At 42.4% G+C, this 27,578-nt stretch overlaps 1 protein-coding gene across 1 annotated transcript; it reads right to left on the reverse strand.

The window, feature by feature from the left end:
- Positions 1-2,083: 2,083 nt before the first annotated feature.
- Positions 2,084-27,103, reverse strand: LOC122421209 (thymosin beta-4-like). Its single transcript, XM_043437079.1, has 3 exons — positions 27,099-27,103; positions 24,907-24,908; positions 2,084-2,696 (listed from the first exon to the last, which is right to left on the reverse strand). Exon 3 carries the CDS (start codon positions 2,626-2,628, stop codon positions 2,494-2,496), a length of 135 nt encoding a protein of 44 aa, XP_043293014.1. The 5' UTR covers positions 2,629-2,696; positions 24,907-24,908; positions 27,099-27,103; the 3' UTR covers positions 2,084-2,493.
- Positions 27,104-27,578: the final 475 nt, after the last annotated feature.

Genomic DNA, 27,578 nt, shown 5'->3' on the forward strand with positions numbered 1-27,578 from the left:
ATTTTTATTTTCTATTGGAGTAGAGTTGATTTCTTTTGTGTTTGTTTTACGTTTACAAGAACATTATTCAGTTATACACAGATGTATATCTCCTCTGTTCTTTTTTGTGGTCTTTTCCCATATAGGTTGTTCCAGTGTATCTGGCCACTTCCCTGTGCTATGTGGTAGGTCCACTGGCATTATCTATATGATAAAAAGTAGTGTGTTTTTGTTAATAGCAATCTCTAAATGTCTCCCTGCCACTACATTTTTTTAAAAAGTTGTAAGTTGGGTTTCTACGTCTGTGAGTCTGTTTCTGTTGATAGTTAATTTGTATAAATTTATAGATGCCCCCTCTAAGTGATACTTCTTCTTTCATCTCTGACTTCACTGAGTATGATAAGTTCTCAGTCCATCCATGCTCCTGAAAATGTCATTCATTCATTCTTTTGGAGTGTATTCCAGTGTTTAGATGGACATGAGACTCTTCATTTCTCTATAGATGGAACTTTGGTTGATGCTCTGTCTTAGATATTGTTAATAGCGCTGCCCTGAAAATAGAGGTGCAACTATCATTTTAAATCATGATTTTCTCTGGGTCTAAGGCAAGGGGTGGGCTTGCCAGATCGTGTGGTATGTCTATATTTAGTGTTTTAAGGAATTTCCACACTCCTATCCTAGTGGCTTCACCCACTCAATTACACTCCCACCCACAATGTAGGAGGATTCTCCGTGACCCTTGCCCTCAGCAACAATTAACCTTTGAAGACCTTTTGGAAGATGGATGTTCTGTGGGGTATGAGGTGATACCTCACTGCAGTTTTGATTAGCACTTCTCTAAATATGATCCTGAGCATCTTTTCATGTGTTTTATGGCCATCTGGATGCCTTCCTTGGAGAAATATCCATTTAGATCTTTGTCGGTTTTTCTATTGGACTGATAGGGTTTTTTTATGCAGCTTTATTATGAGCTGCGTGAGCAGTTTGCATGTTGGAAGATGAATTCATTATTTTAAACATCTGTTGCAAACATTTATTTTCCCATTCTGAGGGTTGTCTTTTTCTTTCTTTTAGGATTGCCCTTGCAGTGCAAAAGCTTTTTAGGTGATGAAGTGCCTTTTTAAAGTTTTGTTTAGTTTTAATTATTCTTGTTATGCCCGATGTCTGAATCCCCGAGCGGGAAGAGAGAAGGCTTCCAAGCCAATGCAACTCGCAAAAAAGGGAAGTTTATTGCTGGCTTGAGTCAGGGCTTACTGCTGCAACCAACGCAGTGGTGCAGGGTCAGAAAGCGCTGAGCCCAAGCTGTTACCCAATTTATAAGGCGTGCATAAGCCGTTGGTAGCTGGCTTAAGTGGATTGGTTACATGTTTGCAAAGTAATCTTATTGGCTCAAACCTTCGCGGGCTTTTTTCAAACTTGGGCGTTCGCAGGCTTTTCAGCTTTCCCCTGATAGGTTCCCTTTTTCTTGCTAGGCACATGTTGATTGGCTGGCTCCAGGTGGCCTGATAATCATGTTACCCTGGAAAACCAGGCCTACTGCTAATCTAGGCTGCCTGTCATGGCGCAGCCTCACAGTTACCGCTGATAAATCTACATGGGCAGTAAATAGATAAACTCTCTAGTTTACCCCTGTGTTCCTCTTCTAGGAATGTGCACTCCATACCTCTAGATAAGTGGTTAATAACATGTGTCCATCGTGACAGTTTAACAGAAATTATTTCATGGTCCAGAAAGTTCTCTAGACTTAGGTATTCATAGTCCCTCCTTTGAAATCCATGGTAATCATGGACCTTTTCAATCTCTTCTATATTTCTTACTAGATTCCCAGGTGACTGAGTGGTAAGGAATCTGCCTGCCGATGCAGGACATCCACGTGATGTGGGTTCGATCCTTGGGTCAGGAAGATCCCCTGGAAGAAGAGATGGCAACCCACTCCAGTATCCTTTCCTGGGAAATCTATGGACAGAGGTGAGCCTGGCAGGCTACAGCCCCTGGGATCACAAATACTCAGACACAACTGAGCACACATAAGTACATTTACCTACACCAAAGAGTCATATTGTAAAAATCCTACTTTTTCTAGCATTTTCTTTTTTTTTTTTCCCAGGTTTTAAAACTTTTTATTTGCATATTAAAAGAATTGTGCATTCCAATAATTAAAATCATTTGAACAACAACAACAAAAAATGGCACTCTGATTAAACTTTATTTTACAGCCCGCAGAACACCTTGGACCAGCTTTTTACTCTAGAATTCACTGTCGTCCCGCCCAGCTTCCTCCTTCACCAACATGCAAGTTCTTTTCCTTCCCTGCCAGCCACATAGGCAGATGGGAGAGGCAGGCGCGGCCTACGTTGTCAGTAGTTCTCCATTCTTTGATGTGAAAAGGGGTAGCACAGTCATTTAAACTCGATCCAACCTCTTTGCATTTTACAAAGTTAAACAGATAAAAGAAGTAAAATAAGAAGGCAATGCTTGTGGAATGTACAGTGCACACTGGCGGCGCACGCTTCATTACCACTCGCCTGCTTGCTTCTCCTGTTCAATCGTTTCTTTCCAAGGCAGTGGGTTTTTCTCTTGCGTTTCCGTTTTCTTCAATTTCGACTTATCGAACTTCTCAATCTCCGCCATACCGGGCTTGTCAGACATTGTTGCAGAGGGCAGGGAGCGAGCTGCGAGCGAGTGAAGTCTGGTCTGCGCTGTGGCCGCTGCCGAGTCTAGCATTTTCAAATGGGCTTCTTTCACTTAGTAATGAAAGAGGAAACAGACAGAGCTGAACTCCGTCTTAGGCCAGGCTGTGAGCATTAGGCTACACGCATGGTCACCCTCCCAGTGGACTCTGAACTTTGCGACAGGGTGTCTATAGAAATGGCATACCAATGGAAAATCAGATCCCACCCCGCCCCCCCATAAAAGAACCTCAGGACTTGTACTTGGACTCTGTTGCCTAAAAGAATATATTAATTATCTCTGTAACAGAACAAAGTGGTAAATTCCATTCCATTTATTGGGATATGACCACAGGCCTGTTGATAAATATCCACTGTTTATTTAGTGTGACACATTAATCATGCGTTAACTTTGATCGTATCTCTCTTTTACCTTGTGCAGACTAGTTTCAAGGAGTTGGGGAGGTGGGTTTGAGCAAGTACACTTAGGGTATATAAAGTTTTCACAAAAACTGTTCGGGGTCCTTGGCTAAGAGGAGACTCTGCCTTGGCCCCGCTGGTGTAATAAACTGCACTCCACTATCTGCATTGTCCTTCTTAGTCAGTTTGTTTCCCAGAACGTGTGGCTAGAGCAGTAAAATGCATAGAATGATTGTCAATGTATTTTATGCCTTGAAACCTTAACATGCAAAAGCTTAAGAACTACCGCTGCGCTTATATTCCTGCTGAGTAAATAAGTTCATCAATACCATATTTTAAATTCCATACATATCTGTTAAGGCAATATTTGCACAAATATAGAGATCAGAGGTGGTCACAGCAGGAGAAGAAGAGGGGGACCAATTGAAAGGGTACCATTGACATATGTACACCACCATGGGTAAAACATTGTAGAAGACTCTTGAGAGTCCCTTGGACTGCAAGGAGATCCAAAGAGATAAAAGAAATCAGTCCTGATATTCATTGGAAGGACTGATGTTGAAGCTGAAACGTCAATACTTTGACCATCTGATGTGAAGAACTGACTCATTTGAAGAGACCCTGACGCTGGGACAGATTGAAAGGGGGAGGGGATGGGGACGACAGAGGATGAGGTGGTTGGATGGCATCACTGACTCAATGGACAGGAGTTTGATCAAGCTCCAGGAGTTGGTGATGGACAGGGAGACCTGGCGTGCAGCACTCCATGGGGACGCAAAGTGTCAGACACGACTGAGCAAGTGAACTGAACTGATGGTGAAAATAGGTAGCTGGTGGGAAGCTGCTATTTACCACAGGGAGCTCAGCTTGGTGCTCTGTGCTGAGTAGAGGGGTGAAACGGAGACCACGGGAGGGAGGGCCAAGAGGGAGAATATTTAGGTATACTTACGGCTGATTGACGATGTCATACAGCACAAACTAACACAACAATGTAAAGCAATTATATTCCAATAAACATATATATATACATATGTCTCAAAAGGGAAAAAAAAGCTAAACAGACGCGTCACCCGGTGGTGGAAAATCCATCTGACACTGCAGGGGAGAAGGGCTTCATCCCTGGTCCAGGAATACTCCACATGCTGTGGGGAGACTAACCCTGTGCCCCACAGCTGCTGAGGCTGGGTGGGGCAGCTTGCTCTTTTCCATGGGCAGGAGGCAAAAGAAAGATGCTCACAACCGCTAAAGAATAAGAAATGCAGAACAAAGCTACAGGGATGTATCACCGCATGCCAGTCAGAAGAACAATGAGCAAAAAGCCCACTAATAATATCATAAACGCTGAAGGGGCTCGGAGATCAGGGAACCTCCTACATGGCTGGAGGGAATGTAAGCTGGTGCAGTCACGTGGGTGGACTGTGGAAGTTCCTTAAAAAACATAACCGACTGACATTTAAGGAAAGGAATTCCATGAAAAGTAGATTAATCAACAAATTGACAAGTTTTATAGTTTTTAGTAAGTCATCTGCAATTCTGAAATGACCAGTTTTGATCTAGCATTTCTAAATTCTCTAAGTTAAATATGTAAGAATACACATACACTCACATATTCCTTCTTGGTTTTCTCATTGCTAACATGTATACCTTTAGATACTTATATCTTGTATTCAATGTGTGTTATATAATTCATATTATGTATATATCTTCAGATGTTTATATATTGCATTCAAAGTATGCCAAAGCCATGAGAAAACAGTTCCTTTAAGCCTTACAAGACACATGTGCTAAGAATGATACAGGGTAAGATTTTATAAATCTTGGTTCAGAATTTTCCCATCATGGCTTTTGATTATTCTTTTTGTGTCTTTGTTAAACTTACATTTGCTTAAATGTGCCCCTGAAAAGTTTTAGCTAACAGAAGAACAAAGGACAATTGCAGCAGGTGAGTTTATGACTCTTAGGTACTCAGAGAATTTACAGCAAGCCTTGAGGGCCATTCAGGAAGGTCAAGGCTAGAACCAGGCAGAGAAACTTCCAGTCCTTGGGGTTCAGACCTGACCCTGGGTGAAGTGCTGTGGGTCCCACAGGCTGAGTGTGGATGGATCCATTCAAACAAAAACGAGCAGGATTCTGGTGAGCTCTGAGGGTAACACTGAAGGGGGGCCTGTGCAGTAGACCCTGGGGTTCAGCAAGACTGCTGGTCCCAAGGAAGGGGTCATCTAGTGCAGGTGCTCACAGAACTGGCTGGTGTGAGTTCAAGGACCTGCAGGCTGCCTGCTCCCCAGACAGACGCTGAGGCAGCAACAGCATGGAGCAGTTCAGGGGAGCTCTCAACAGTGCTCTGTATGATCCTTCTTATTAGAACCACCACGATGTCCAAGTAGATAAAAATGAAAGAGGAGATACAACGTAGAAATGGTGGGAAACATATGAAGTTATGAGAGGTTTAATGGCAGTAAGGAACTAATTTCTACAGATGTCATCCCCCTGTGCTTCAAATAGTTTATCATTATGTTACCTTTCCTGCAACCTTAAATAGGTGGGAGAGGTTAATGCTGGTGGTGCATTAACCCTTCCTTCATTCCACATCAATTGTAACACTGAAAAACCATTCACTTTTATTAATTAAGATACATTAATTTTACACAGATGGATTAAAACCTTTTCCAATTGTTGTTTGATCCTTGATTAAAATACACATTACAAGCTTCTAAAAACTGTCCTGTTTCTCTGATGAAATGATCTGAGAGTGTGATTTATATCGTTTACAAAATGGAGGCTAAGTTAGTAAACATGGATGGACATTCATTATATTAATATGACTTTTCCAGAAAGAGTTTTCTATACTTACATCAGATAGAAGAGAAGGTGTCCTTACTTCAACCCTGCCAGATAATATGCATGATTTCTCTATGTTGCTGTTATAAAAATACCATCGATTTTCATGAACTATCCTTCTTTTATGCTTAAAAAGCAACTGACATAATTATTGAAAACTTAGAGCAAACTTATGTCTTACTTTGAATTATTTCCTGAACACTTACATCATGGTGACCACGAGGGTTTTGACATCAGTGACAAATACCTCCATTCATAGGTTTAGTGTGTATATAACATGACTGTGTTCTTAATCTTATAAATTGGAGAATAAATGTAAATGATTCCCACTTCATATAGAAGGGCTTCTCTTACCATTGGGCAACAACCATCAAAAACATAAGTTCATATATACAGTAGAAACAAATCACTGCTGCTCTGGGGCCATTCTCCTCGGGGAGTGTTCTGTGCGTCACCTCCATGCCTTGTGCAAGCTCCTATAGACCCTAGTTGGCACTGCCCTTGGCCCCACCTCAACCATGGGCATGCTGGCACATGGCCCTGGTGTCTCTCAGATGTTGTTTTCACCAGGTCACCAGCATAGACCCACTGAAGTCACGGCCCAGGATTGCATTCATGGAGCTGGAACTGCTGTGGTGCCATGGGGGCAGCTCCGACTCTGGCTTGGTCCAGCTCCCTCAAGTACAAGCTCACAGAGTCTACAGTTCCTCAAGCTACACCTTTCAGGACTGTGGGAGTCCTTATTGTCTAATCAGGCTTTCTGTAGGTGCTGAGTTGACAAAGCCACTCGTGGGGGTATAAAATCGTGGCCTGTGCAGCTGTGAGATTTCACTTTTTCTTCCTTAGATGCACGACCCTGGGGCTCAGTTGTGCTTTCTGCCCCTCTGTGCGCTTGGGCCCCCCACAGGCGCCTGTTCCTAGGGCTACCCTGGAGCACAGGAGTCCACCCTGGTGGGGAGGGTCATGGGGGAGGAGGTGGCAGCTGGGGTCGTGAGATCACCCCACCCGGTGGGAGTGCCTGCTAGTGCCTGGCCAGGAGGGCCTGGCATAGGAGGAGAGGGGCTGCAGTGGTGGTTCTTCCCTGCGGGCCTCACTCGACGACGCTGCTCTGCGCTTTGGTGGTTCAGGCTTCCTCCCCAAGCATTCCTGTTTGCAGAGCTCCTTCCTCCCTCCCATCCCTTCAGGTGTCTCCTCACAGCCAACAGCAGTCCTCTGCCTGGGTCTGCTCTCCAAACCCCACATTTGAGGACCCAGCCCTTGTGTGCAATGGTGGACACCCTCTCAGGCTTGGGGGAGCAGGGCTGGGGTCAGTACCACCTGCGGAGGTCTCACTCCATCCTGCCTGCCTCTGACTGGTGCTGCCTTCTCTTCCCATCAGAGAATGAGGCTCCCTTCCATCCCGGTGAGCTCCCCTCTAGGGCTGCAGGTCCCGCCCCACTTCCTCTCCTCTTCCCTTTCCTTCATTTTCTTTGGTCCCACCTGACTAACAGAATCTTCCTTGTCCTTTTAGGTGTCCATGGTCCTCTGCTGGTGTTCAGTAGGAACTCTGTGAGAATTATTCCATTTGTAGATGTATTCTTGATGCATTCGTGTAGAAAGATGAATTCCATGTCTTCCGAATCCTCTGTCATCTTGACTTCTTCCTTCTCTGTTTCATTCTTAATCTAGCTAAGGGTGTATCAGTTTTTTGTAAATTGAAAACCATATTCACTGAGAATAGTAAGTAGAAGAACTTGTTATTTGCCCTTTCAGCTGCATCTTCTCTGCACACCCAGTGTGTGATGCCAAGAAATCCAGGCTTCAAAGATTTACGTCCAATAGAAAATCAAAAATTATATGAAATATTTCACCTTTTAAATTTACCTTTAATGAAAGACTGGGAACATACGAGGGCATGTGAAGGGCAGAGAGGATGTTATGATGGACATAACCAAACTGGAACAGTTTCTCATAATGTAAACATTACTGCCAAGAGAAATCAAGGATGTGAATCAAATGTAGGAAAGTTCTTAATCAGTAATCAAATCTAAATAAGTATTAGAGAATGTGCACTAGAAAGCATTTCATCAGTTGCTCTTCTCTGCTTTCACTCTAAAGGAGAATCACTGTATATGAACTTATGTTTTTGATGGTTGATGCCTCAAAGATAAGAGAAGCCCTTGTGTATTAGGAGGGCATGATTTATATTTATTCTTCATTAGAAGATTTAGGACACAGTAATGCAAAATGTACAGTGAACATCTAAATGGAGGCGTTCTGTCATTGAAGTCAAACATCCCTGGAGGTCACCATGACGTCAGTGATCAGGGAATGATTCTGTGTGTTAAAGTAACACAGGTTTTTTCCAAGATTTCACTAGTTATGTCACTTATTTTTTAAAGATGAAACAATGACAGTTCACTGAAGTCTTGGTATATCTTTATAGTATCACTGAAATCTTGACGTATCTTTATAATATCAACAGTTCACTGAAATCTTGATATATCTTTGTAATATCTTTATAATATCAACAGAATATTAGTTGACATGGCTGAAATAATGACATCTTCTCTGATACCCTAGAAAAGTACTGGACACCCTTCCTGGAAAAGTCATGTGATTAATGTAGGTTCCTGTTTATGAAACAATTAGCCTCCGTTCTGTATACCATAGAAATACTTTTCTCAGATCATTATATCAAAGGAATGAATATCTTTCTCTATGCTTGTAATTGATTATTTTGATCAAGGATCCCACAGTGAACCGTAAAAGGTTTTATGTCAACTGTATGTGCTATTAATATATGTTAATTAATAAAACTGAGTGGTTTTTAGTGTTACAGTTGATGTGGAATGAAGTGTTAACCCACCACCAACTTTAACCTCTCCCACCTTGTTTAAGGTTGCAGGGAAGAAATGGAGCATAAACTATTTGCTAGCACAGAGGGATGGCATCTATAGAAATTAGTTTCCTTTCTGGCCTTAATCCTCAAATAATGTCACATATTTTCCATAATTTCTACAGTGTACCTTCCCCACACCCCTCTGTAACTGCTGGGATGTTGTGATGGCTCTAATAAGAAGGATCGTACAGAGTACTGTTGAGAGCTCCCCTGAACTGCTCCATGCTGTTGCTGCCTCAGCGTCTGTCTGGGGAGCAGGCAGCCTGCAGGTCCTTGAACTCATACCAGCCAGTTCTGTGAGCACCTACACTAGATGACCACCTTCCTTGAGATCAGCAGTCTTGCTGAACCCCAGGGCTTACTTCACAGGCCTCCCTTCAATGAGCTCACCAGAATCCTGCTCCTTTGGTTTGAATGGACCCATCCACACTCAGCCTGAGGAGCCCAGAGCACTTCACCCAGTGTCACTTAGAAAAGCCTGAATCCCCAGTACTGCAGCTTTCTCTGCCTGGTTCTCGCCTTGACCTCCCTCAGGGGGCCCTCAAGGCTTGTAGTTAATTCACTCAAGACCTTGAGTAATAAACTCATCTCTATCAATTTCCATTGTGCTTTTATGTTGAACTGAGACTCTCCATTCTTGCTGGAGGTTCCTTTTAACAAATGTAAATTTAAGAAAGTCACAAAAATATAATTAAAGCCATATTTATCAAAATCTGGAATCATTTATACAATTTTATGCTATATATTTCTTTGCACATGTTCTGTGTCTCAACTTATGGAACACAGTATTTCATGGCTTTGACCTACACTGAATGCAAAATGTAAATATATGAAGGTGTATTTTAAGAGTGTGAAACCTAAGAAGAAAAGCAGTGTGGGTATATGTGTTTATACACATGTCTTTTGCAGCGTTCAGAAATGTTAAATCAAAACTGGTCATTTCATAACTTTTGATGAGTTACTAACTAAAAGCCTTAGAATCATAAAGTAAATCTAATTTGTTTACTTTTCGTTGAATTCATTTCTCTCATATTTCATGAATCCTTGTTTTGAGATTCTTTCCATGCAGATCCTGTTTTGCTTGCTGGCCTGTTAATTATGAAAAATTTATTTTGTGGGGTTTTTTTTTTTTTTTTAGTTCAAAATTTATGAACTAAATTATGAACTTTACTTATCTGCTCAAGGATTTTAAGAATAGCTTTTATGAAATTTCATGGGGGTCAGAAATTAGTTTCAAGATGAGATTAATTTCCCTATGAGCATATTAATTTGATTTTGTTTAATACGTTCCATTCCTTCTTAATTTGAGAGGAGCACTAAGAGAATCTTTTTTTTTCTGATTGTTTCTTTCATTTCTTATAATTGACTTCATCAGGGTTAAACAGTTTATTGTGACAATTGATCAGGAGAAAATCTGGAAACTTCATAAGTGATCGTGTTGCTTAGGCAATTATAAGAAGTGAACAAACACAGTGAAGCTGATGGGTACATTACAGAGTATCTGTAATTAAAAGAAAAATACTTCAGGGGCTTCCCTGGAGACTCAGGGGTAAAGAATCTGCCTACTAAGACAAAGAGTTGGACATGACTGAGCAACTGAACAACAAAAACAAGGCAGAAGACACAGGTTCGATCCCTGATCTGGGAAGATCCCTCACCAGTTCAGTTCAGTCGCTCACTTGTGTCTGACTGTTTGCGACCCCATGAACCTCAGCACGCCAGGCCTCCCTGTCCATCACCAACTCCTGGAGTCCACCCAAACCCATGTCCATCGAGTTGGTGATGCCATCCAACCATCTCATCCTCTGTCGTCCCCTTCTCCTCCTGCCTTCAATCTTTCCCAGCATCAGGGTCTTTTCAAATCAGCCAGCTCTCTGCATCAGGTGGCCAAAGTATTGGAGTTTCAGCTTCAGCATCAGTCCTTCCAATGAGTACCCAGAACTATCTCCTTTAGGATGGACTGGTTGGACCTCCTTGCAGTCCAAGGGACTCTCAAGAGTCTTCTCCAACACCACAGTTCAAAAGCATCAATTCTTTGGCGCTCAGCTTTCTTTATAGTCCAAATCTCATATCCATACATGATCACTGGCAAAGCCATAGCCTTGACTAGATGGACCTTTGTTGACAAAGTAATGTCTCTGCTTTTTAATATGCTGTCTAGGTTGGTCATAACTTGCCTTCTAAGGAGTAAACGTCTTTTAATTTCATGGCTGCAATCACCATCTGCAGTGATTTTGGAGCCCAGAAAAATAAAGTCAGCCACTCTTTTCCCTGTTTCCCCATCTATTTGCCATGAAGTGATGGGACCAGATGCCATGATCTTAGTTTTCTGAATGTTGAGCTTTAAGCAAACTTTTTCACTCTCCTCTTTCACTTTCATCAAGAGGCTCTTTAGTTTTCTTCATTTTCTGCCATAATGGTGGTGTCATCTGCATGTCTGAGGTTATTGATATTTCTCCCAGCAATCTTGATTCCAGCTTGTGCTTCATCCCGCCCAGCATATAAGTTAAATAAGCAGGGTGACAATGTACAGCCTTGACGTACTCCTTTTCCTATTTGGAACCAAGAATCTGTGGCCAGAGCCCACGTGCTGCAACTCCTGAGCCCACACACCTGGGACCCCTGCTCCCCAACAAGAGATGCCACCGCAATGAGAAGCCCACAACCGCAACTAGAGAGTAGCCCCACCTCACTGCAGCTCGAGAAAAGACCACACAGCAATGCAGACCTGGCACAGCCAAAGATAAATAAATACAATGAGTTTTAAAAAAGAAAAAGAATTCAATAGATCGAGGCTGTAATCTGAAGTAAGAGATAGAAAATACACAGGATGAAGAATTCCTCGTGTGGAGAGAGGGTACCTGCTGTCTTGTTGCACAACTGAGACCCTAAATTTAGGAGAAAAATCTACGTGTTTTATTGCTGAGTTATCTCCAGTTTTTGTATTTTCCTTGTAGGTATTTTTGCTACACCATTCACAGTCTCGAGCCTTCCTTGTCTGTGTTATGACTACAGAGCTCTTGGTGTTCTCACGTACGTGTGTCATCCATGCAGGACTCGATCGGAATTTATGAGTGCTTTTGAATTTTTCTCATGCATTGAGAAATTAATGTTAACTGAAGAAATTGATGCCACTTAGGAGATTTGAATGAAAATTTCTGATCACTTAAGTGAGATAAAAGGGGAAAAACATCAAGTTGTAGAGGTTTCATTCAGGCAGTTATAACTGACCAAGATATGCAAGAACATGCTTTTTCTAAAATTTTTATTTATTTATTTATTTTTGGCTGTGCTGGGTCTTCGTTGCTGCCCAGGCTTTTCTGTGGTTGCGGCATGCAGGGGCTCCTCTCTAGCTGCGAAGAGGGGAGCTACTCTTCCTTGAAGTGTGTGGGCTTCTCATTGCAGTGGCTTCTCTTGTTGCGGAGCACAGGCTCTAGGGCACACAGGCTTCAGTAGTTGCAGCTCCTGGGCTCAGTAGTTGTGGCTCCCGGGCCCTAGAGCACAGAATCAATAGTTACGGTGCAGGGGTTTAGTTGCTCCAAGGTATGTGGGATCTTCTTGGATCAGGGATTGAACCTGTGTCTCCTGCATTGGCACAAGGATTTTTTTACCCACTGAGCCACCAAGGAAGCCCCAGATGCTGTGTGTGATGCTGCTTTTCCTTAGTGAGGAACACACAACCCATTGAGAGCTCACATGAGAGCTCTCTGGAAATGCATGGCGGAAACTGCAAGGAAGCTCTCTTTGATCCCTCCAAAGTCTTAGGCTGCTAGTGGAGGGGGGGAGTGTTCTGATGAACAGATGACAGAGATGAGAATGTGGCAAATACAGTAGGTTTCTGAGAATCTGGGAAATCAAATTCTGTCCTCCTGAGTTAGGAGAGTTTCTGGGTAGCACAGAGGACTAACACCACTAGACAGAGGTTATTATACTTTCCCAGACTTAGATCTGGGAAAAAGGGAAACAGTGGCAGACTTTATTTTCTTGGGCTCCAAGATCACTGCAGACGGTTACTGCAGCCATGAAATTAAAAGACACTTGCTCCTTGGGAGAAAAGCTATGACAGTTCCTTTTAGTCGCTCAGTCGTGTCTGACCCTTTGTGACCCCATGGACTGCAGCATACCACGTTTCCATGTCCATCACCAACACCTGGAGCTTGCTCAAACTCATGTCCATCGAGTCAGTGATGACATCCAACCCTCTTATCCTCTGTCGTCCCCTTCTCCTCCCACCTTCAATCTTTCCCAGCATCAGGATCTATTCCAACGAGTCAGTTCTTCGAATCAGGTGGCCAAAGTATTGGAGTTTCAGCTTCAGCATCAGTCCTTCCAATGAATATTCAGGACTGATCTCCTTTAGGACTGACTGGTTTGATCTCCTTGCAGTCCAAGGGACCCTCAAGAGTCTTCTCCAACACCACAGTTCAAAAGCAATAATTCTTTGGCACTCAGCTTTCCTTATGGTCCAACTCTCGCATCCATACATGACTACTGGAAAAACCATAGCTTTGACTAGATGGACCTTTGTTGGCAAAGTAATGTCTCTGCTTTTTAATATGCTGTCTAGATTGGTCATAGTTTTTCTTCCAAGGAGCAAGTGTCTTTTAATTTTATGACTGCAGTCAGCATTTGCAGTGATTTTGAAGTCCAAGAAAATAAAGTCTGTCACTGTTTCCATTGCTTCCCTATCTATTTGCCATGAAGTGATGGCACTGGATGCCATGATCTTAGTTTTTTGATTGTTGAGTTTTAAGCCAGCTTTTTCACTCTCCTCTTTCACTTTCATCAAGAGGCTCTTCAGTTCCTTTTCACTTTCTGCCATAAGAGTGGTATCATCTGCATATCTGAGGCTATTGTTATTTCTCCCAGTAATCATGATTCCAGCTTGTGCTTCATCCAGCCCTGCATTTTGCATGATGTATTCCGCATGTAAATTAAGTAGACAGGGTGACAATATACAGCCTTAAGGTCCTCCTTTCCCAATTTGGAACCAGTCCGTTTTTCCATGTCCAGTTCTAACTGTTGCCTCTTGACCTGCATATAGATTTCTCAGGAGGCAGGTAAAGTGGTCTGGTATTCCCATCTCGTTAAGAATTTTCCACAGTTTGTTGGGATCCACACAGTCAAAACAAACATAGCATATTCAAAAGCGGAGGCATCACTTTGTCAACAAAGGTCTGTGTAGTCAAAGCTAGGGTTTTTCCAGTAGTCACATACGGATGTGAGTTGGACTATAAAGAAGGCTGAGTGCCGAAGAATTGATGCTTTCAAACTGTGGTGCTAGAGAAGACTCTTGAGAGTCCCTTGGACTGCAAAAAGATCAAATCAGTCCGTCCTAAAGGGAAACAACCCTGAATATTCACTGAAAGGACTGATGATGAAGCTGAAGCTCCAATACTTTGGCTACTTGATGCAAAGATTCGACTCACTGGAAAAGACCCTGATGCTGGAAAAGATTGAAGGCAGGAGGAGAAGGGGATGACAGAGAATGAGATGGTTGGATGGCATCACGGACTCGATGGACAGGAGTTTGAGCAAGCTCCAGGCGTTGATGATAGACAGGGAAGCGTGGTGTGCTGCAGTCCATGGGATCGCAAAGAGTCGGACACGACTGAGCAACTGAACAAGACAGCATCTGTTAAAACTTACTATTGGGGGTACTTTTAGAGGGAGAAATTTATAAATTTCCGTCTTTCTGTAGATATTTGTCTATTTAGATTTTCTGTAACTACTTGGGGATGGGTCCATATTGGTAAAATATATTTTAGTGGGAAACATCTTTATCACCACCCAGACTTGCAAATTAATTGGCATTGAGGTGGACAAATATATACAATAATTTTTAACATAAAAATTTCTGTCAAAAAAAAATTCTGTCATCATGGTTTTCCTTTTATTTTCTTTTTTTTTCTTTCTTTCTTTCTTTTTTTTTTTTTTTACTGGGATTTAACATTTTTTTTGAAATATCTTTTTCTCCCTAAAGTTACCCTCATTTTTATCAAGTACAACCAAATTAAGGCTAGTCTGCTTGCAAAATAGGTCTGTTTTCACTAATTTTGGTCTGATGATTTATATAACCATAACTGATCATAGACATTTTATTTTGCTGAAACACTTATTGGATCTAAGACTGAACTTTTAATATAAAACAGGGCTGGGAAACTCACACCAAAGGCTTATCATAGATTTTGCCTAACAAATCTAGGTGAACTCTTTTCTTTTTAAGGTCTCAAAAATTCCTTGAGATTTTTGTACCTGTTAGTGAGATAACCCTCTTAGCTCATTTGATAAACTTACTGGAAACCTAAGAGTTTCAAATTTCTGGAGGAGTCAGATAGAGAGAAAATATAATTGTTTTGTTTATAACGTGTAATTTTACCAAATTATTTTTATAACTAGTTTGAGAGGAAGGTTTTTCCTATTCCCGGAAAACACACGATTTAAACCTGTAATTTCTCAGATAGAAACCATAAAAATTATAAGCATATTCGCTGGTTCATTCAGTCCTTTGTTAACTTTTGTGAAGTCATCAGGTTTCTCATTAGAACACCAAGATGTATCAAAATGTTAAGAACTCCGTATACTTTCTAGGATATCTGTATTAGTAATTTTTCATACATTATAACATGAGCAGATTTATTACTCATTTGCTAATCTTTTTCATGTAATTAAACCAACCAAATAAACAGTTTGATATCCCTCTTTGGGATGTTTCAGGGGCCCTCTGAAACACCCCAAAGTTAGCTAGATGTCAAAGGAACTTCAAAAGAATTCGATTTAGGAAGTTTTATCAAAAAGATCAATTAAAAGCTTTAGAACATTTGGTCAGATTTAGTCAATGTTGATGGGTGTATCATTTAGCTTGTTGATATGTCACAATGGGCGTAAATACCAAGGCTCAAGGTCTAGTGAAAGTCAGCTCAGCCATCTTGGACCTAATTAGCTCTAAGCAGTTTTCTTACAACCATGTCATTCCTAACAAAATCCACTTATCTAACTAATTGTAATCCAATTTTAGAAAATTCTGATCATGCATAACTCTTTTTAGTATTTTTTCATACTTTACTGAAAGCACACTTCCTGCTTTCCTTTAGCAATCAAGAGCTAACTTTTATTTTAGAATTTTATAGATTGGTGAGCATAAATACCAGTGATAGTTTCTAAAACTCTTGCTTTCTTAAAACATTTTAGGATGACATCGAACATTATTCATTTATAGTCCCAAATCTCTTTAGTTTTTCTGTAAAAGGAAATCAGTGTTTAGTAGTAAATGTTTCAAAATCTTATTTCATTTGGAAATGACCTAATTATTTAATAGACTTCCAATACTTAGTTTAGCACAACCCTTAGAAATTCAAGTTACACCAATCTGGAGAGACCATTGTAGACATATATTCTTAAAGAATAATTATTCTTAATAGAGTTTATATACAAACTTATACCTCATTTACATTTTTTAGAAGTTTTTTCACTCAAGGTAATTTCCTTGTTGACAAACTTGTAATAGGTATAATATTTAACTTATATTAAACCTAGGTACAACGAAAATATTCTACTTGATGTTAATTACTCTAAGACATGTCTATATTAGATAGGTCAACAAACAAACATTAATATCAGGTATTTAGTAGTGAATATTTCCCAGTTCACCTAAACCTGGAATTTCTTGTTTAATTTAGAATTATTTGATTTGTATGTGCTTACCCCCTATTTTAAGCCGATTAAATAGAGCTCATTTACAAATTAACCTAAAAAATATTTTCCAGAGACAAAGACATACTAAAACATATTTAGACAGACACAGTGCAAGATCTAGCTTCATTTTCTAAGCTTGGTCATGAATTAGATATTACAATATAAAATTTACTAGTTTATTAAAAAAGTTGAAATAAATAACATTTTTAAAGGCTTTTTTTTTTTTCTCTCTCTCTCAGTCTCAGGAGTTAGAGATGGTCTAGATAAGTGTTCCTGAGAGCCGTGGTCTCACGGCACAGGAAAAGAAAATCAAGTTCTAACAAAATGGCGGCAGGTCTAAATGGTGGCCAGACAAAGCAAAATGGCCGTCACAAATCACAACACAGAACAGAGTGAAAACACACACATATAAACCTGGCAGTCCTCATCAGACACTCCCTTAAATACAAGAATACAGTCTCTCAGAAAACCTTCTATAGAGACACAAAACTTCAGATGTCTTCAAAGATTTCAAAAGGAGGAAAGGAAGCCAGGTTGAAAGAAGGAGGACAAGGAGGCGGGAAAGGGAGGCAAAAGGGGTGGCCTTACCGACGTCTCCTGCCACCTACAGACACCCAGGCGTTACAGGACTTTTCCCTAGGCTTCCAGAAAAGGGAGACCAGAGACAATGCCGGCACACACACAAACACAGAGAGCCGAAGACGAACACATGGACAGATAAATGTCGGCCGACGACACAGCGCTGGGTTTTCGGGCCCCCTGAATTCTCTTGCCTCCTAGTAGCAGATTCACCTTACCGAATGGCGTCCGCTGTTCACCAGATTCGGGATCAGGAGAGGAACTCCCCCTCCCACAGAGCCGGCAGCCTTCCAGCGCGCTCGCTGGCCTCGGTCTTGCACCGGCTGGAACGTCCAATCCGTTCCCCCTTTATAGAAAGCTTTCTCCTGCTGCAGATACCTTCCTGCTTCTCAGCAGGGCCTCGGATTTTACACTGGACTTTCCTGAACTGCCTGAGCACCGGTGCTATTATTTATCCTTCCCCTCTGTCCTGAAAGTGTTCTCCTTCCCCGGTCAAGGGATCCCGGACGAGCCCCCAAATGTTATGCCCGATGTCGGAATCCCCGAGTGGGAAGAGAGAAGGCTTCCAAAACAATGCAACTCGCAAAAAAGGGAAGTTTATTGCTGACTCGAGTCAGGGCTCACTGCAGCAACCAACGCAGTGGTGCAGGGTCAGAAACCTGGTCTTCCTTTTAATTATAGGGCTTAGAAATCCTCAGGCACTTTGGTTCTATTTCTCTGATCATACTTAAGTGATGCTGAAGCTGACAGATCAGCAAAGAACTCACTGTTGGGTAGAAAAATTTCTCAGAGGAACAGAGAAGTCAGCATAATACAAGAGTTTCATTGCCAGGCTCTCAGCTGTCAGCTCAGCATTTCCTGCTCATTCCATATGAGAACCTGTCTGCCTCCCCAGATCGCATAAAAGAAAAAGCCTCTCAGGGCACTGCAGTGGTCTCTTTGGGAATAACAAGTTGATTGTAGTTTTTTGGTGGAGGGTAATTAACAGTTTTTAGAAAGTTAATTACAAGTTTTACACAAGTATGCTTTTGTTCCATGAGCCTACCTTCTCATTGCAGCTAAAAGTGAAAAGATAATCGCAATTCTGAGGGAAGGGGAGGTCACGGAATCACAAATGCATATCTAGGGGTGTGACAGCCTTCATCTAACACAGGTGCTGATTTTCAAACCAGCACACCTCCTCCCAGAGTGTACTGGCAACAGAAAGGAGTCAGATTCCGATTTTCTATTTCAATCTGAGAGGAAGAGTCTACAGACAAGGAATATCAGGGGTAAGTGGTTATTTCAGAAAAAAAGAAATTCTTTAGGGTTCAAATCTAGTCCATTGCCAAAGCCACACAGAAGGAAAGAAGGATTCTGACTCTTGAGCTGGACTAGTAAAGAGAGGCCAGGACTAGAGATCCAACAGCCATCCATGACCGCTCTGAACTTATAATTTAATGTAATCCACAATGACTTTGATTCCTGGCATTGACTGTGAGTGACAATGCAGCTTAGACTTTTAATTTTCTTAAGAATCGTAGGGTTTTCTCTTTTATTTGTTTGTTTTTGGTTGCACTGAGTCTTCATTGCTGCGTAGGCTTTCTCTAGTTGGGGTCAGCCGGGGCTGCTCCTTGCTGTGGTGCCCAGGCTTCTCATTGCAGTGGCTTCTCTTGCTGCAGATCACAGATTCCAGGCGCTCAGCCTTCAGTATCTGCAGCATGTGGGTTCAGTAGTTTGGTGTGCCGCTCTAGAGAGCAGGCTCAAAAGTGCCGGCACACAGGCTTAGCTGCTCGAGGACGTGTGGAACCTTCCTGGACCAAGGATGGACCCCGTGTCCCCGCACCGGCAGGTGGATTCTTATCCACTGTGGCACCAGGGGAGTCCTTAAGAACTGTAGTTTTGAACTCAGTCTGAAGTTCCGCCTCGTTTACTGAAAGCATAGATTAAATTCAGGGTTATTGCAGGTGTGCGTGCCTATGACACCTTCTGCTTCTAGTAATGAGTAAGATGAATCTACAAGTCACTGAGTCCTGTGCAGAAATGGTGAACCCAGATGACAGTTCCTGGTATAAAATTGTTTGCTTTATCTCTGAGTATACGAAGTGCTTGATGGAGACAGTAATTGTTACCTCCTGAAAATGTCTTTGATCTGTTAAGTTGATGAGACTGTTTTCCCTATTGAAGAAAATGAATCGGCACATAAGAAAAGTGTACATTTATAATAATGAGTTTCAGATAGCCCCAGTCAGGCTCAAATATACCATGATGCTTTCACTCATCTAAAAATATTCTACTATCAATTGTTGTTGTTGTTTAGTTGTAAGTCATGTCCAACTCTTTGTGACCCCATGGACTATAGCCCACCAGCTTCCTCTGTCATTGGGATTTCCCAGGCAAGAATACTAGAGTGGGTTGCCATTTCTTTCTCCAGAGGATCTTCCTGACCTGGGGATTGAACCCATGTCTCCTGCGTTGGCAGGAAGTTTCTTTACCACTGAGCCACCAGGGAAGCCCAAAATATAATGACACATTACCAAGAGAGCTCAATATCTATTTAAACTATTGAGAGAACAGAGCTACCTGGATTTGTCAGATATCACAGTGATTAAATGTGCTAGATTTGTTACCAGCCAAGTCAGGTTTAAGTCCTTTCTTGCCTATGGTGGTTTGGTTGCTAAGTCATTCCAGGTTTCCCTGCTCTGTATCATCTCCCTGAATTTGCTCAAACTCATGTCCATTGAGTCAGTGATGCCATCCAACCATCTCATCCTCTGTCACCTCCTTTTCCTCCTGCCCTCAATCTTTCCCAACATCAGGCTCTTTTCCAGTCACTTAGCTCTTCACCTCAGGTGGCCAAAGTATTGGAGCTTCAGCCTCAGCATCAGTCCTTCCAATGACTATTCAGGGCTGAGTTCCTTTAGGATTGACTGATTTGATCTCCTTGCTGCCCAAGGGACTCTTATGAGTCTTCTACAGCACACAGTTTGAAAGCATCAATTCTTTGACCCTCAGCCTTCTTCAGGGTCCAACTTTCACATCCATACATGATTACTGGAAGAACCATAGCTTTGACTATAGGGACCTTTGTCAGCAAACTGATGTCTCCACTTTTTAGTATGCTGTCTAGACCTTCATAGCAGTGGTTCACTCATTTATCAGAGCTCTTTTATTTTCAGATTTTTTTTCTGCTTTTATTTTATTCATTTTAAGTTAATTTTTTATTTGAGTATGTCGGGGCAGTCTCAGTGTGGGTTGAAAAAGAATTTCCAGACACAGAGTATTTCAGAAGGGGATGCATTTATTAAGAGCAGGGAGCAGAGATAATGAAGGTGCTACAAATGCAGCTGGCTGGAGAGAGACTGTGCTTTTCCTGGGTTAGCACCTGATTTTTACAGCCTCAAGACAAAGAAAATTCCTGCTGGAAGGCTAGCATTAGGTTATTGGATAGGGCACTATAGTGGCTACCAGGATGGGCATTTTTGCCTAATTTGGTGTTAAGTCTGCTGGTGATGATGGAAGGGGGTGGGGGCAGAGCTTTTGGCAATGGTTACAAAGGGGTTTTTCCAGCAGTCACATATGGATGTGAGGGTTAGACTGTAAAGAAGGCCGAGTGCCGAAGAATTGATGCTTTCGAACTCCGGGGCTAGAGAAGACTCTTGAGAGTCCCTTAACAGCAAGGAGATCAAACCAGTCAAGCCTAAAGGAAGTCAACCCTGAATATTCATTGGAAGGACTGATTCCGAAGCTGAAGCTCCAATACTTTGGCCACCTGATGTGAACAGCCAATTCACTGGCCCTGATGCTGGAAAAGACTGAGGGTAGGAGGAGAAGGGGACAACAGAGAATGAGATGGTTGGATGGCATCACCAACTCACTGGATATGAGTTGAACAAACTCTGGGAGATACCGAAGGACAGGGAAAGCTGGTGTGCTGCAGTCCATGGAGTCGCAAAGAGTCAGACACAACTGAGCGACTGAACAACAATGACCAAGGGGCTCAGACAGTTCCAGAGATGACCTTGTTTCTGGGCTCCATGTCTGAGGCCTTGGGGCAAGACTCTACAGAGCATAGTTGATTTATAATGATGCATTTGTTTCTGCAGTACAGCAAAGTGAATCAGTATACGTATACATTTATCCACTCTCTTTTAGATTCTTTTCCTGTATAGATCATCCCAGAGTACTGAGTAGACTTTCTGTGCTGTGTGGGAGGTCTTGTCAGTTGTCTATTTTACATATAGCTGTGTGTATATGAGGCTTTCCTGGTGGCTCATATGGTAAGGAATGGGTCAGGAAGATCCCCTGGAGAAGGGCATGGCAACCCACTCCAGAATTCTTGCCTGGAGAATTCCATGGATAGAGGAGCCTGGCAGAGTGCAGTCCATGGGGTCACAAAGAGTCAGACATGACTGACAACTAACACTTTCACTACTTCAGCATATATATGTCTATCCCAATTTTCCAATTTATCCCTCCCCAACTTCTCCCTCAGTAATTATGTTTGTTTTCTACATCTGTGATTCAATTTTTATTTCATATATAGGTTCATTTGTACAATTATTTTTTAGATTCCACATATAAGTGATATCATATGATATATATAAGAGCTCTTTAAAATTTGTATATTAAAATCTTAGAAATCTCTTAGTAAAATGAAAACAAGAAGGTAATATATCTCTGTGGAAATGAATAATAAGTGGACAAGATTAAATTTCATTTGGTGTAACACATGTGGCCCATGCCTCATTTTTCTATGCAGGAAACTCTAGCTCAGAAGGCAAATATCCTTCACAGAGAACTGGAAGGATGGCCACCAGAGATTCTGCAATAGAATTGATCTTCTTATCCAAAAATGTATTTGGAATCCTGGGAAATTTCTCTCTTCTTTACCATTATCTCTTCCTTCACTTTGCTGGGTGCAGGCTAAGACCCACAGATCTGATCGCTGAGTAGACCAAATTTAACTCAAAAGTTTTTGCACAGCAAAGGAAACCACAAATAAAACAAAAAGCCCACAGAATGGGAGAAAATATTTGTGAGTGACAAGGAATTAGTCTCCAAAATTTACAAATAGTTCATGTAACTGAATATCCAAAAAACAAACAATACAATCAAAAAATGGGCAGAAGACCTAAACAGACATTTCTCCAAAGAAGACATACAGATGGCCAAGAGGCACATGAAAAGATGCTCAACATCACTAATTATTGCATGCATGCATGCTAAGTCACTTCAGTCGTGTCTGACTCTGTGTGACCCCATGGACTGCAGCCCACCAGGCTCCCCTGTCCACGGGATTCTCCAGGCAAGAATACTGGAGTGGGTTGCCATTTCCTTCTCCATTGTCTGAAAGGTAACCAAAAGTAATTAAACCCAGAAGCAAGCTGAGAAAAAAGAAAAAAACAAACCCTAAAAAAAACAGAACTACTTCAATTACTCCTTTTTGAGCTAGTATTCCCATGCTGGTTCCAAGGGTGGGGAGAATTCCCTGACAGCCAAATGTACATCTTTGTTACAGATAAAGTTAGTTTTAATTCTTGGAGACTCTCACCCCCTTTTCACTAGGTGATCACTAATTATTAGAGAAACGCAAATTGAAACTGCAGTGAGATATCACCTTACAACAGAATGCCCATCATCAAAAAAGTCTAGTGCTAAAGAGGGTCTGGAGAAAAGAGAACCCTCCTTGGTGCGAATATCACTGGTAGAAAGAATGTACACTGGTACAGTCAAAGTGGAGAACAGTATGGAGTTTCCTTTAAAAAAAAAAAAAAGTAAACAAAAAGAAATGGAAAGCTTATCAAGTTTGATTATTAATAAATTCAAAGCTTATAAATAATGGATACATGTCATTATATGTTTCTCCAGTGTCACAAACTGTACAACCCTGAAAGTGAACTATAAGGTAAACTATGGGCCCTAAATACTTATGATGTCACTATAGATTCATCAGTGGTAACATAAGTACCCCTATGGTGGAGGAGGATGATAAAGAAGGAGGTTATATGTATGTGGGAATAAGAAGCATATGGAAATTTCTGTACCTTTCTCTGAATTTTGCTGTGAAACTAAACCTTCTCTAAAAAAAATCTTTAAACTTTAAAAAATACATTGTTATTGGGGCATGCACACTTGATAGGGTCTTTTTAAAAAGATTTAATGCTCTCAAATAATATTTAAAGAATGGACATGTTTCCCTTGTTTTATTTTTACCTCATTAATGCACTTTATAGATGTGATAAAATATCAGGTAAAGAGTAGGGAGAGAACAAAATACAGCCACATAATTCTTTTATTTTTTAAATATTTATTTATTTGATTGAGTCAGGTCCTAGTTGTGGGAGCATGGGCTTAGTTGCCCTGTGGCATGTGGGATCCTAGTTCCCTGACCAGGGATGAAACCCACCTCCTCTGCATTGCAAGGCAGATTCTTAACCGTTGGCCCACCAGAGAAATCCCCCAAACAATTCTTAAAATGTAGAAACACACATACAATAAGGCAGCAACACCAAAAAAACTCTCATCTTCAAATTCAGTTACAATGTGCCTTATCACTTAATATTGATCACTACTTCCTTTGTGTATTATCAAATACACATTTAAGGCATCATGTCCAAAGGCTTTGGTCCCTTCACATTTTAATCCATCCTCCATGACTGCCTTTGGTTCATTTTCAGAGAAAGCTGTGATGTAAATACCTTGGCGTCCACGGGTCTCTGAAGATGGAGGCCCCCTCACCTATGGATAGGTGGTCACAATGCAAATCATTTTGGGAATGCCTGTGGCCCCAGGGGTCTTCCCAGGTGGCTCAGTGGTAAAGAATCCGCCTGCCATGCAGGAGACCCAGGAGACGCGGGATCGATCCCTGGGTCAGGAAGATCCCCTGAGGGGAATGACAACCCACGCCAGTATTCCTGCTGGGAAACCCCAAGGGCAGAGGAGCCTGGAGGGCTCTCGCCCACGGGGTCGCAGAAGAGCGGGACACGGCTGAGCTCCTGAGCACGGAAGCACGTGGCCCCAGGGAGGGGAGGGGGAGACAGGGCCCGGGACTCGGGGTAACTTTGGAAGATCTGGGAGAGCAAGCCTCACCCCGCCAAGGGCGTCATCTGACTTTGTCCTCCACTCGCCTCCGCCTCCCCTTCCCCAAGCGCAGCTCGAGGCCACGGAGGGCCGCCCCCAGGAGGAGCCCCTCCCGGGCATCAGGCGGAAGGAGCCGGCGTTCTCAGAGGTTCCAGCCCCGCGCCCGCGCCGGCTCAGGGCTCCCAGGGGTGCTGTGTGCGATGGCTCCGGCTCAGAGCCACGGAAGACGGGTGTTACAGGAGCCGCGTCAGCACCCACAGGGGCTCGTTCAACGTGCCGGCTCACGGCTTCCCCTCAAACCGACCAGCTCACAACTTCTTAGACTGGGGAGGCTTTGTATCCACTTTAAGGCTGCAGAGAACATCTTCAGGGAAGCGGTTCTCATCTGGGGGCCCAGGAGGCCCCTCCTCGCAAACTCCGGCCCCTGGTCCCGGGGGAGCAGCCGCGCAGCTCGTCTTCCGGCTCCCGGCGAGGCCCGGGCTGAACGCGGGGCTTCCGCGCGTCTGCGAGGGCTCAGCGCCAGCTTCAGGCCCGGAGGGGCGGCGGGGTCTGCTGGGCCGGGGTCGGGAGGCGGACGCCGGTGCCGCTCACCGGTCCCGTGCTGGCGGAATCCGGGGAGCGAACACGTGTGGACACAAAGGAGGGCTTGACGGTGCGTCTCCGGGAGGAGCTGATCGTCCTGAATCTCTCCTGAGACAAGGCCAGGAGAGGTGGGCCTTCTCGGGTTTTCAAGCTCCTCCTGCCTGTGGGCGTGTGGGGAGCAGGCGAAGGCGCCCTGCTGACGCCTTGGAAGGTGTAATCTCAGGAAGCTGAGGGGATTCTTCCCCAGGACCTTGAGGAGAAAACGACCCAGGGCAGGAGGAAAAGAGGAGGAAATGGCCGCTTCTCGGGTAAAACGTCTGTCCTGGCTCAGAGGCTACGTCTGCTTTTCCTCCTGAAATGCCCTGCATTAACAGTTTATAAACCTTTCATTCTCTACTTCTGATGTTGCCTATTGAGGTGGTTTTCAACTGCTAAATTTTTCCCTTTTTATTCTGATGATGGTCAAGATCAGAGCTTTAGAATGTTTCTCCCTCATGTCCCAGAGCCTTTTCTCAGGTGTGTCTCTGCATCAAGGCTGCCTGGAGAACTTGAAGCATCCTCACCGAGAATTAACGACTTTCCTTGTGGCTAAGAATCCTCCTGCCAACGCAGGGGACACGGGTTCCATGCCCGGCCATTAAGATCCCATGGGCCGCGGAGCAGCTAAGCCCGTGCCCACAAGTACTGAGCCTGCGCTCTGGAGCCCTGGAGCTGCAACTGCTGAAGTGTGCGCCCTGGAGCCCGCGCTGCACAAGGAGAGAAGCCCCCGCAGTGAGAAGCCCGTGCACCACACCTAGAGAAAAGCCCGCAGAGCAACAGAGACCCAGCGTAGCCGGAAATAAATGAATGAGTAAATCAAAATAGAAGGACCTGGGATTTAGGAGGACGGCTGGTTATAAAGGCTGCTAGGGAAGACCTATGAGAAATTTACATTTGCTTATGAATTTGCAGGCTGTTATCTAGCACGTGTGCTTATGTGAATAACTGGTGTCAAAGGCACGTGCAGGCCACCAGTCTACACAAATGATGCTAAGGCAGTAATATTATGGTCAGTGTAAGTAACTCTCATCAATACTCCTATGCAATCCATATTGTAACCATCATAATGTCCCAGTAGTTAAAAACGAGGAAATGATGCACTGTACCATTTATGGAAAATATGATCTCAAGTTATTTGAGGGTCATGGCCAGTGGAAAAAGAGGAGTTACTATGAGATGTCATTCTACATGCATCCTAAGTCACTTCAGACGTGTTCAACTCTTTGTGGCCGCATGGACTGTAGCCTGCCAGACTTCTCTGTCCATGGGATTCTCCAGGCAAGAATACTGGAATGGGTTGCCCTGCCCTCCTCCAGGGGATCTTCCAGACCCAGGGATCGAACCAGCATCTCTTATGTCTCTTGCATTGGCAGACAAATTCTTTACCACTAGCACTACCTGGGAAGCCCCATGAGATGTCATCCTACTGTGTTACAGATACTTTCTATTCACCATCAGTTAGTGACGACTTATAAAAAAAAAAAACGAGGGGGATGCTAATGCTTGTATCAATGTTAACATTGGTGGTGGAATACATGTGTGCATGCTCAGTTGTGTCTGACTCTTTGCAACCCCATGGACCCATCCTCCTCTGTCAATGGGATTTCCCATGGCAAAAATATTGGAGTGGGTTGCCGTGTCCTTCTCCAGGGGATCTTCCTGACCCAGGGATCAAACCTACGTCTCCTGTGTCTCCTGCATTGGCAGACAGGTTCTTTACCAGTGAACCACCTGGAAGCTTGTTGCTGATCAATTGCTTCATCAATTATACATCAAGTTTAATATATGAAAAGCCGTTCACTTTTATTAGTTAACATATAGTAAGTTCACACATAATCTAAATAAAACTTTCCAAAGTTTATAATCTTTGATCAAAATACAGATTACAAGCATTTGGAAACATTCTTGTTCTTCTGATACAATGGTCAGAGAAATGTGATATTTATGGTTTACAAAACAGAGAGAGCCATTATTTAGTAAACAAGGATGTACATTCATTACATGACCTTTCAGGAAAAGGTTACATATATTTTTCTTGGGTATCTGTGAAGATTTCCTGATTGCTACCATGTCAACTAAAATTCATGACTTCTAGTTATTGCAGTTATAAACATGCATCAAGATTTCAGTGAACTGCCATCTTTATATCCATAAAAAACCATTGGCACACCTATTTAAAATTTAGACTCTCTTACTTTAATACAAAGAATTATTCTCTGAACACTTACCTAATGGTGACATAGAGGGATGTTTTAAACAATGACAGTCATCACCTTCATTTAGACTTCCACTATACATTTCACATTACAAGATCCTTAACAGTCCATAGAAAAGTAGATAAAAATTGTTTCCACCTAATATAGAAGGGTCTTGTTTAACTTTGAGGCAGCAAAGATCAAGAATATTAGTTTTTAAAAAAGCATATTAGTTCACATACACACTAGAAACAAAGGTCTAGCCTGTAGTAATTTGAAAGTTGAGTTATATTAAATTTTATTTTCACATAATGTCAATATGAACAAGGATACAATGATAATAATTATATTGTCCAACATCTCTCACCTTGATCCTATGGTCCAAGTAACAAATAACTTTTCTAAGTGTTTTAACTATGGATTATTTTCTATAATATCCTGATTTAAAGTAGTACCAGAAAAGGGTTATTGACTGAATGCTATCTTTGATGAACTCTCTGATATTTATTTAGACCTGAGTTTTTAAATTCGTTTTGTACATTTCTCACAGCATTAAACGTTCTTCCCAGGATGACCCCTCCGGCATTTTCTGATGTGCATGCTTAGGACAAACCTCTTTCATCACTTATTACATTTGTA

This window comes from Cervus canadensis, chromosome 18 (assembly GCF_019320065.1).
Source record: "Cervus canadensis isolate Bull #8, Minnesota chromosome 18, ASM1932006v1, whole genome shotgun sequence".
In the NCBI taxonomy this organism is placed as follows: Eukaryota; Metazoa; Chordata; class Mammalia; order Artiodactyla; family Cervidae; genus Cervus; species Cervus canadensis.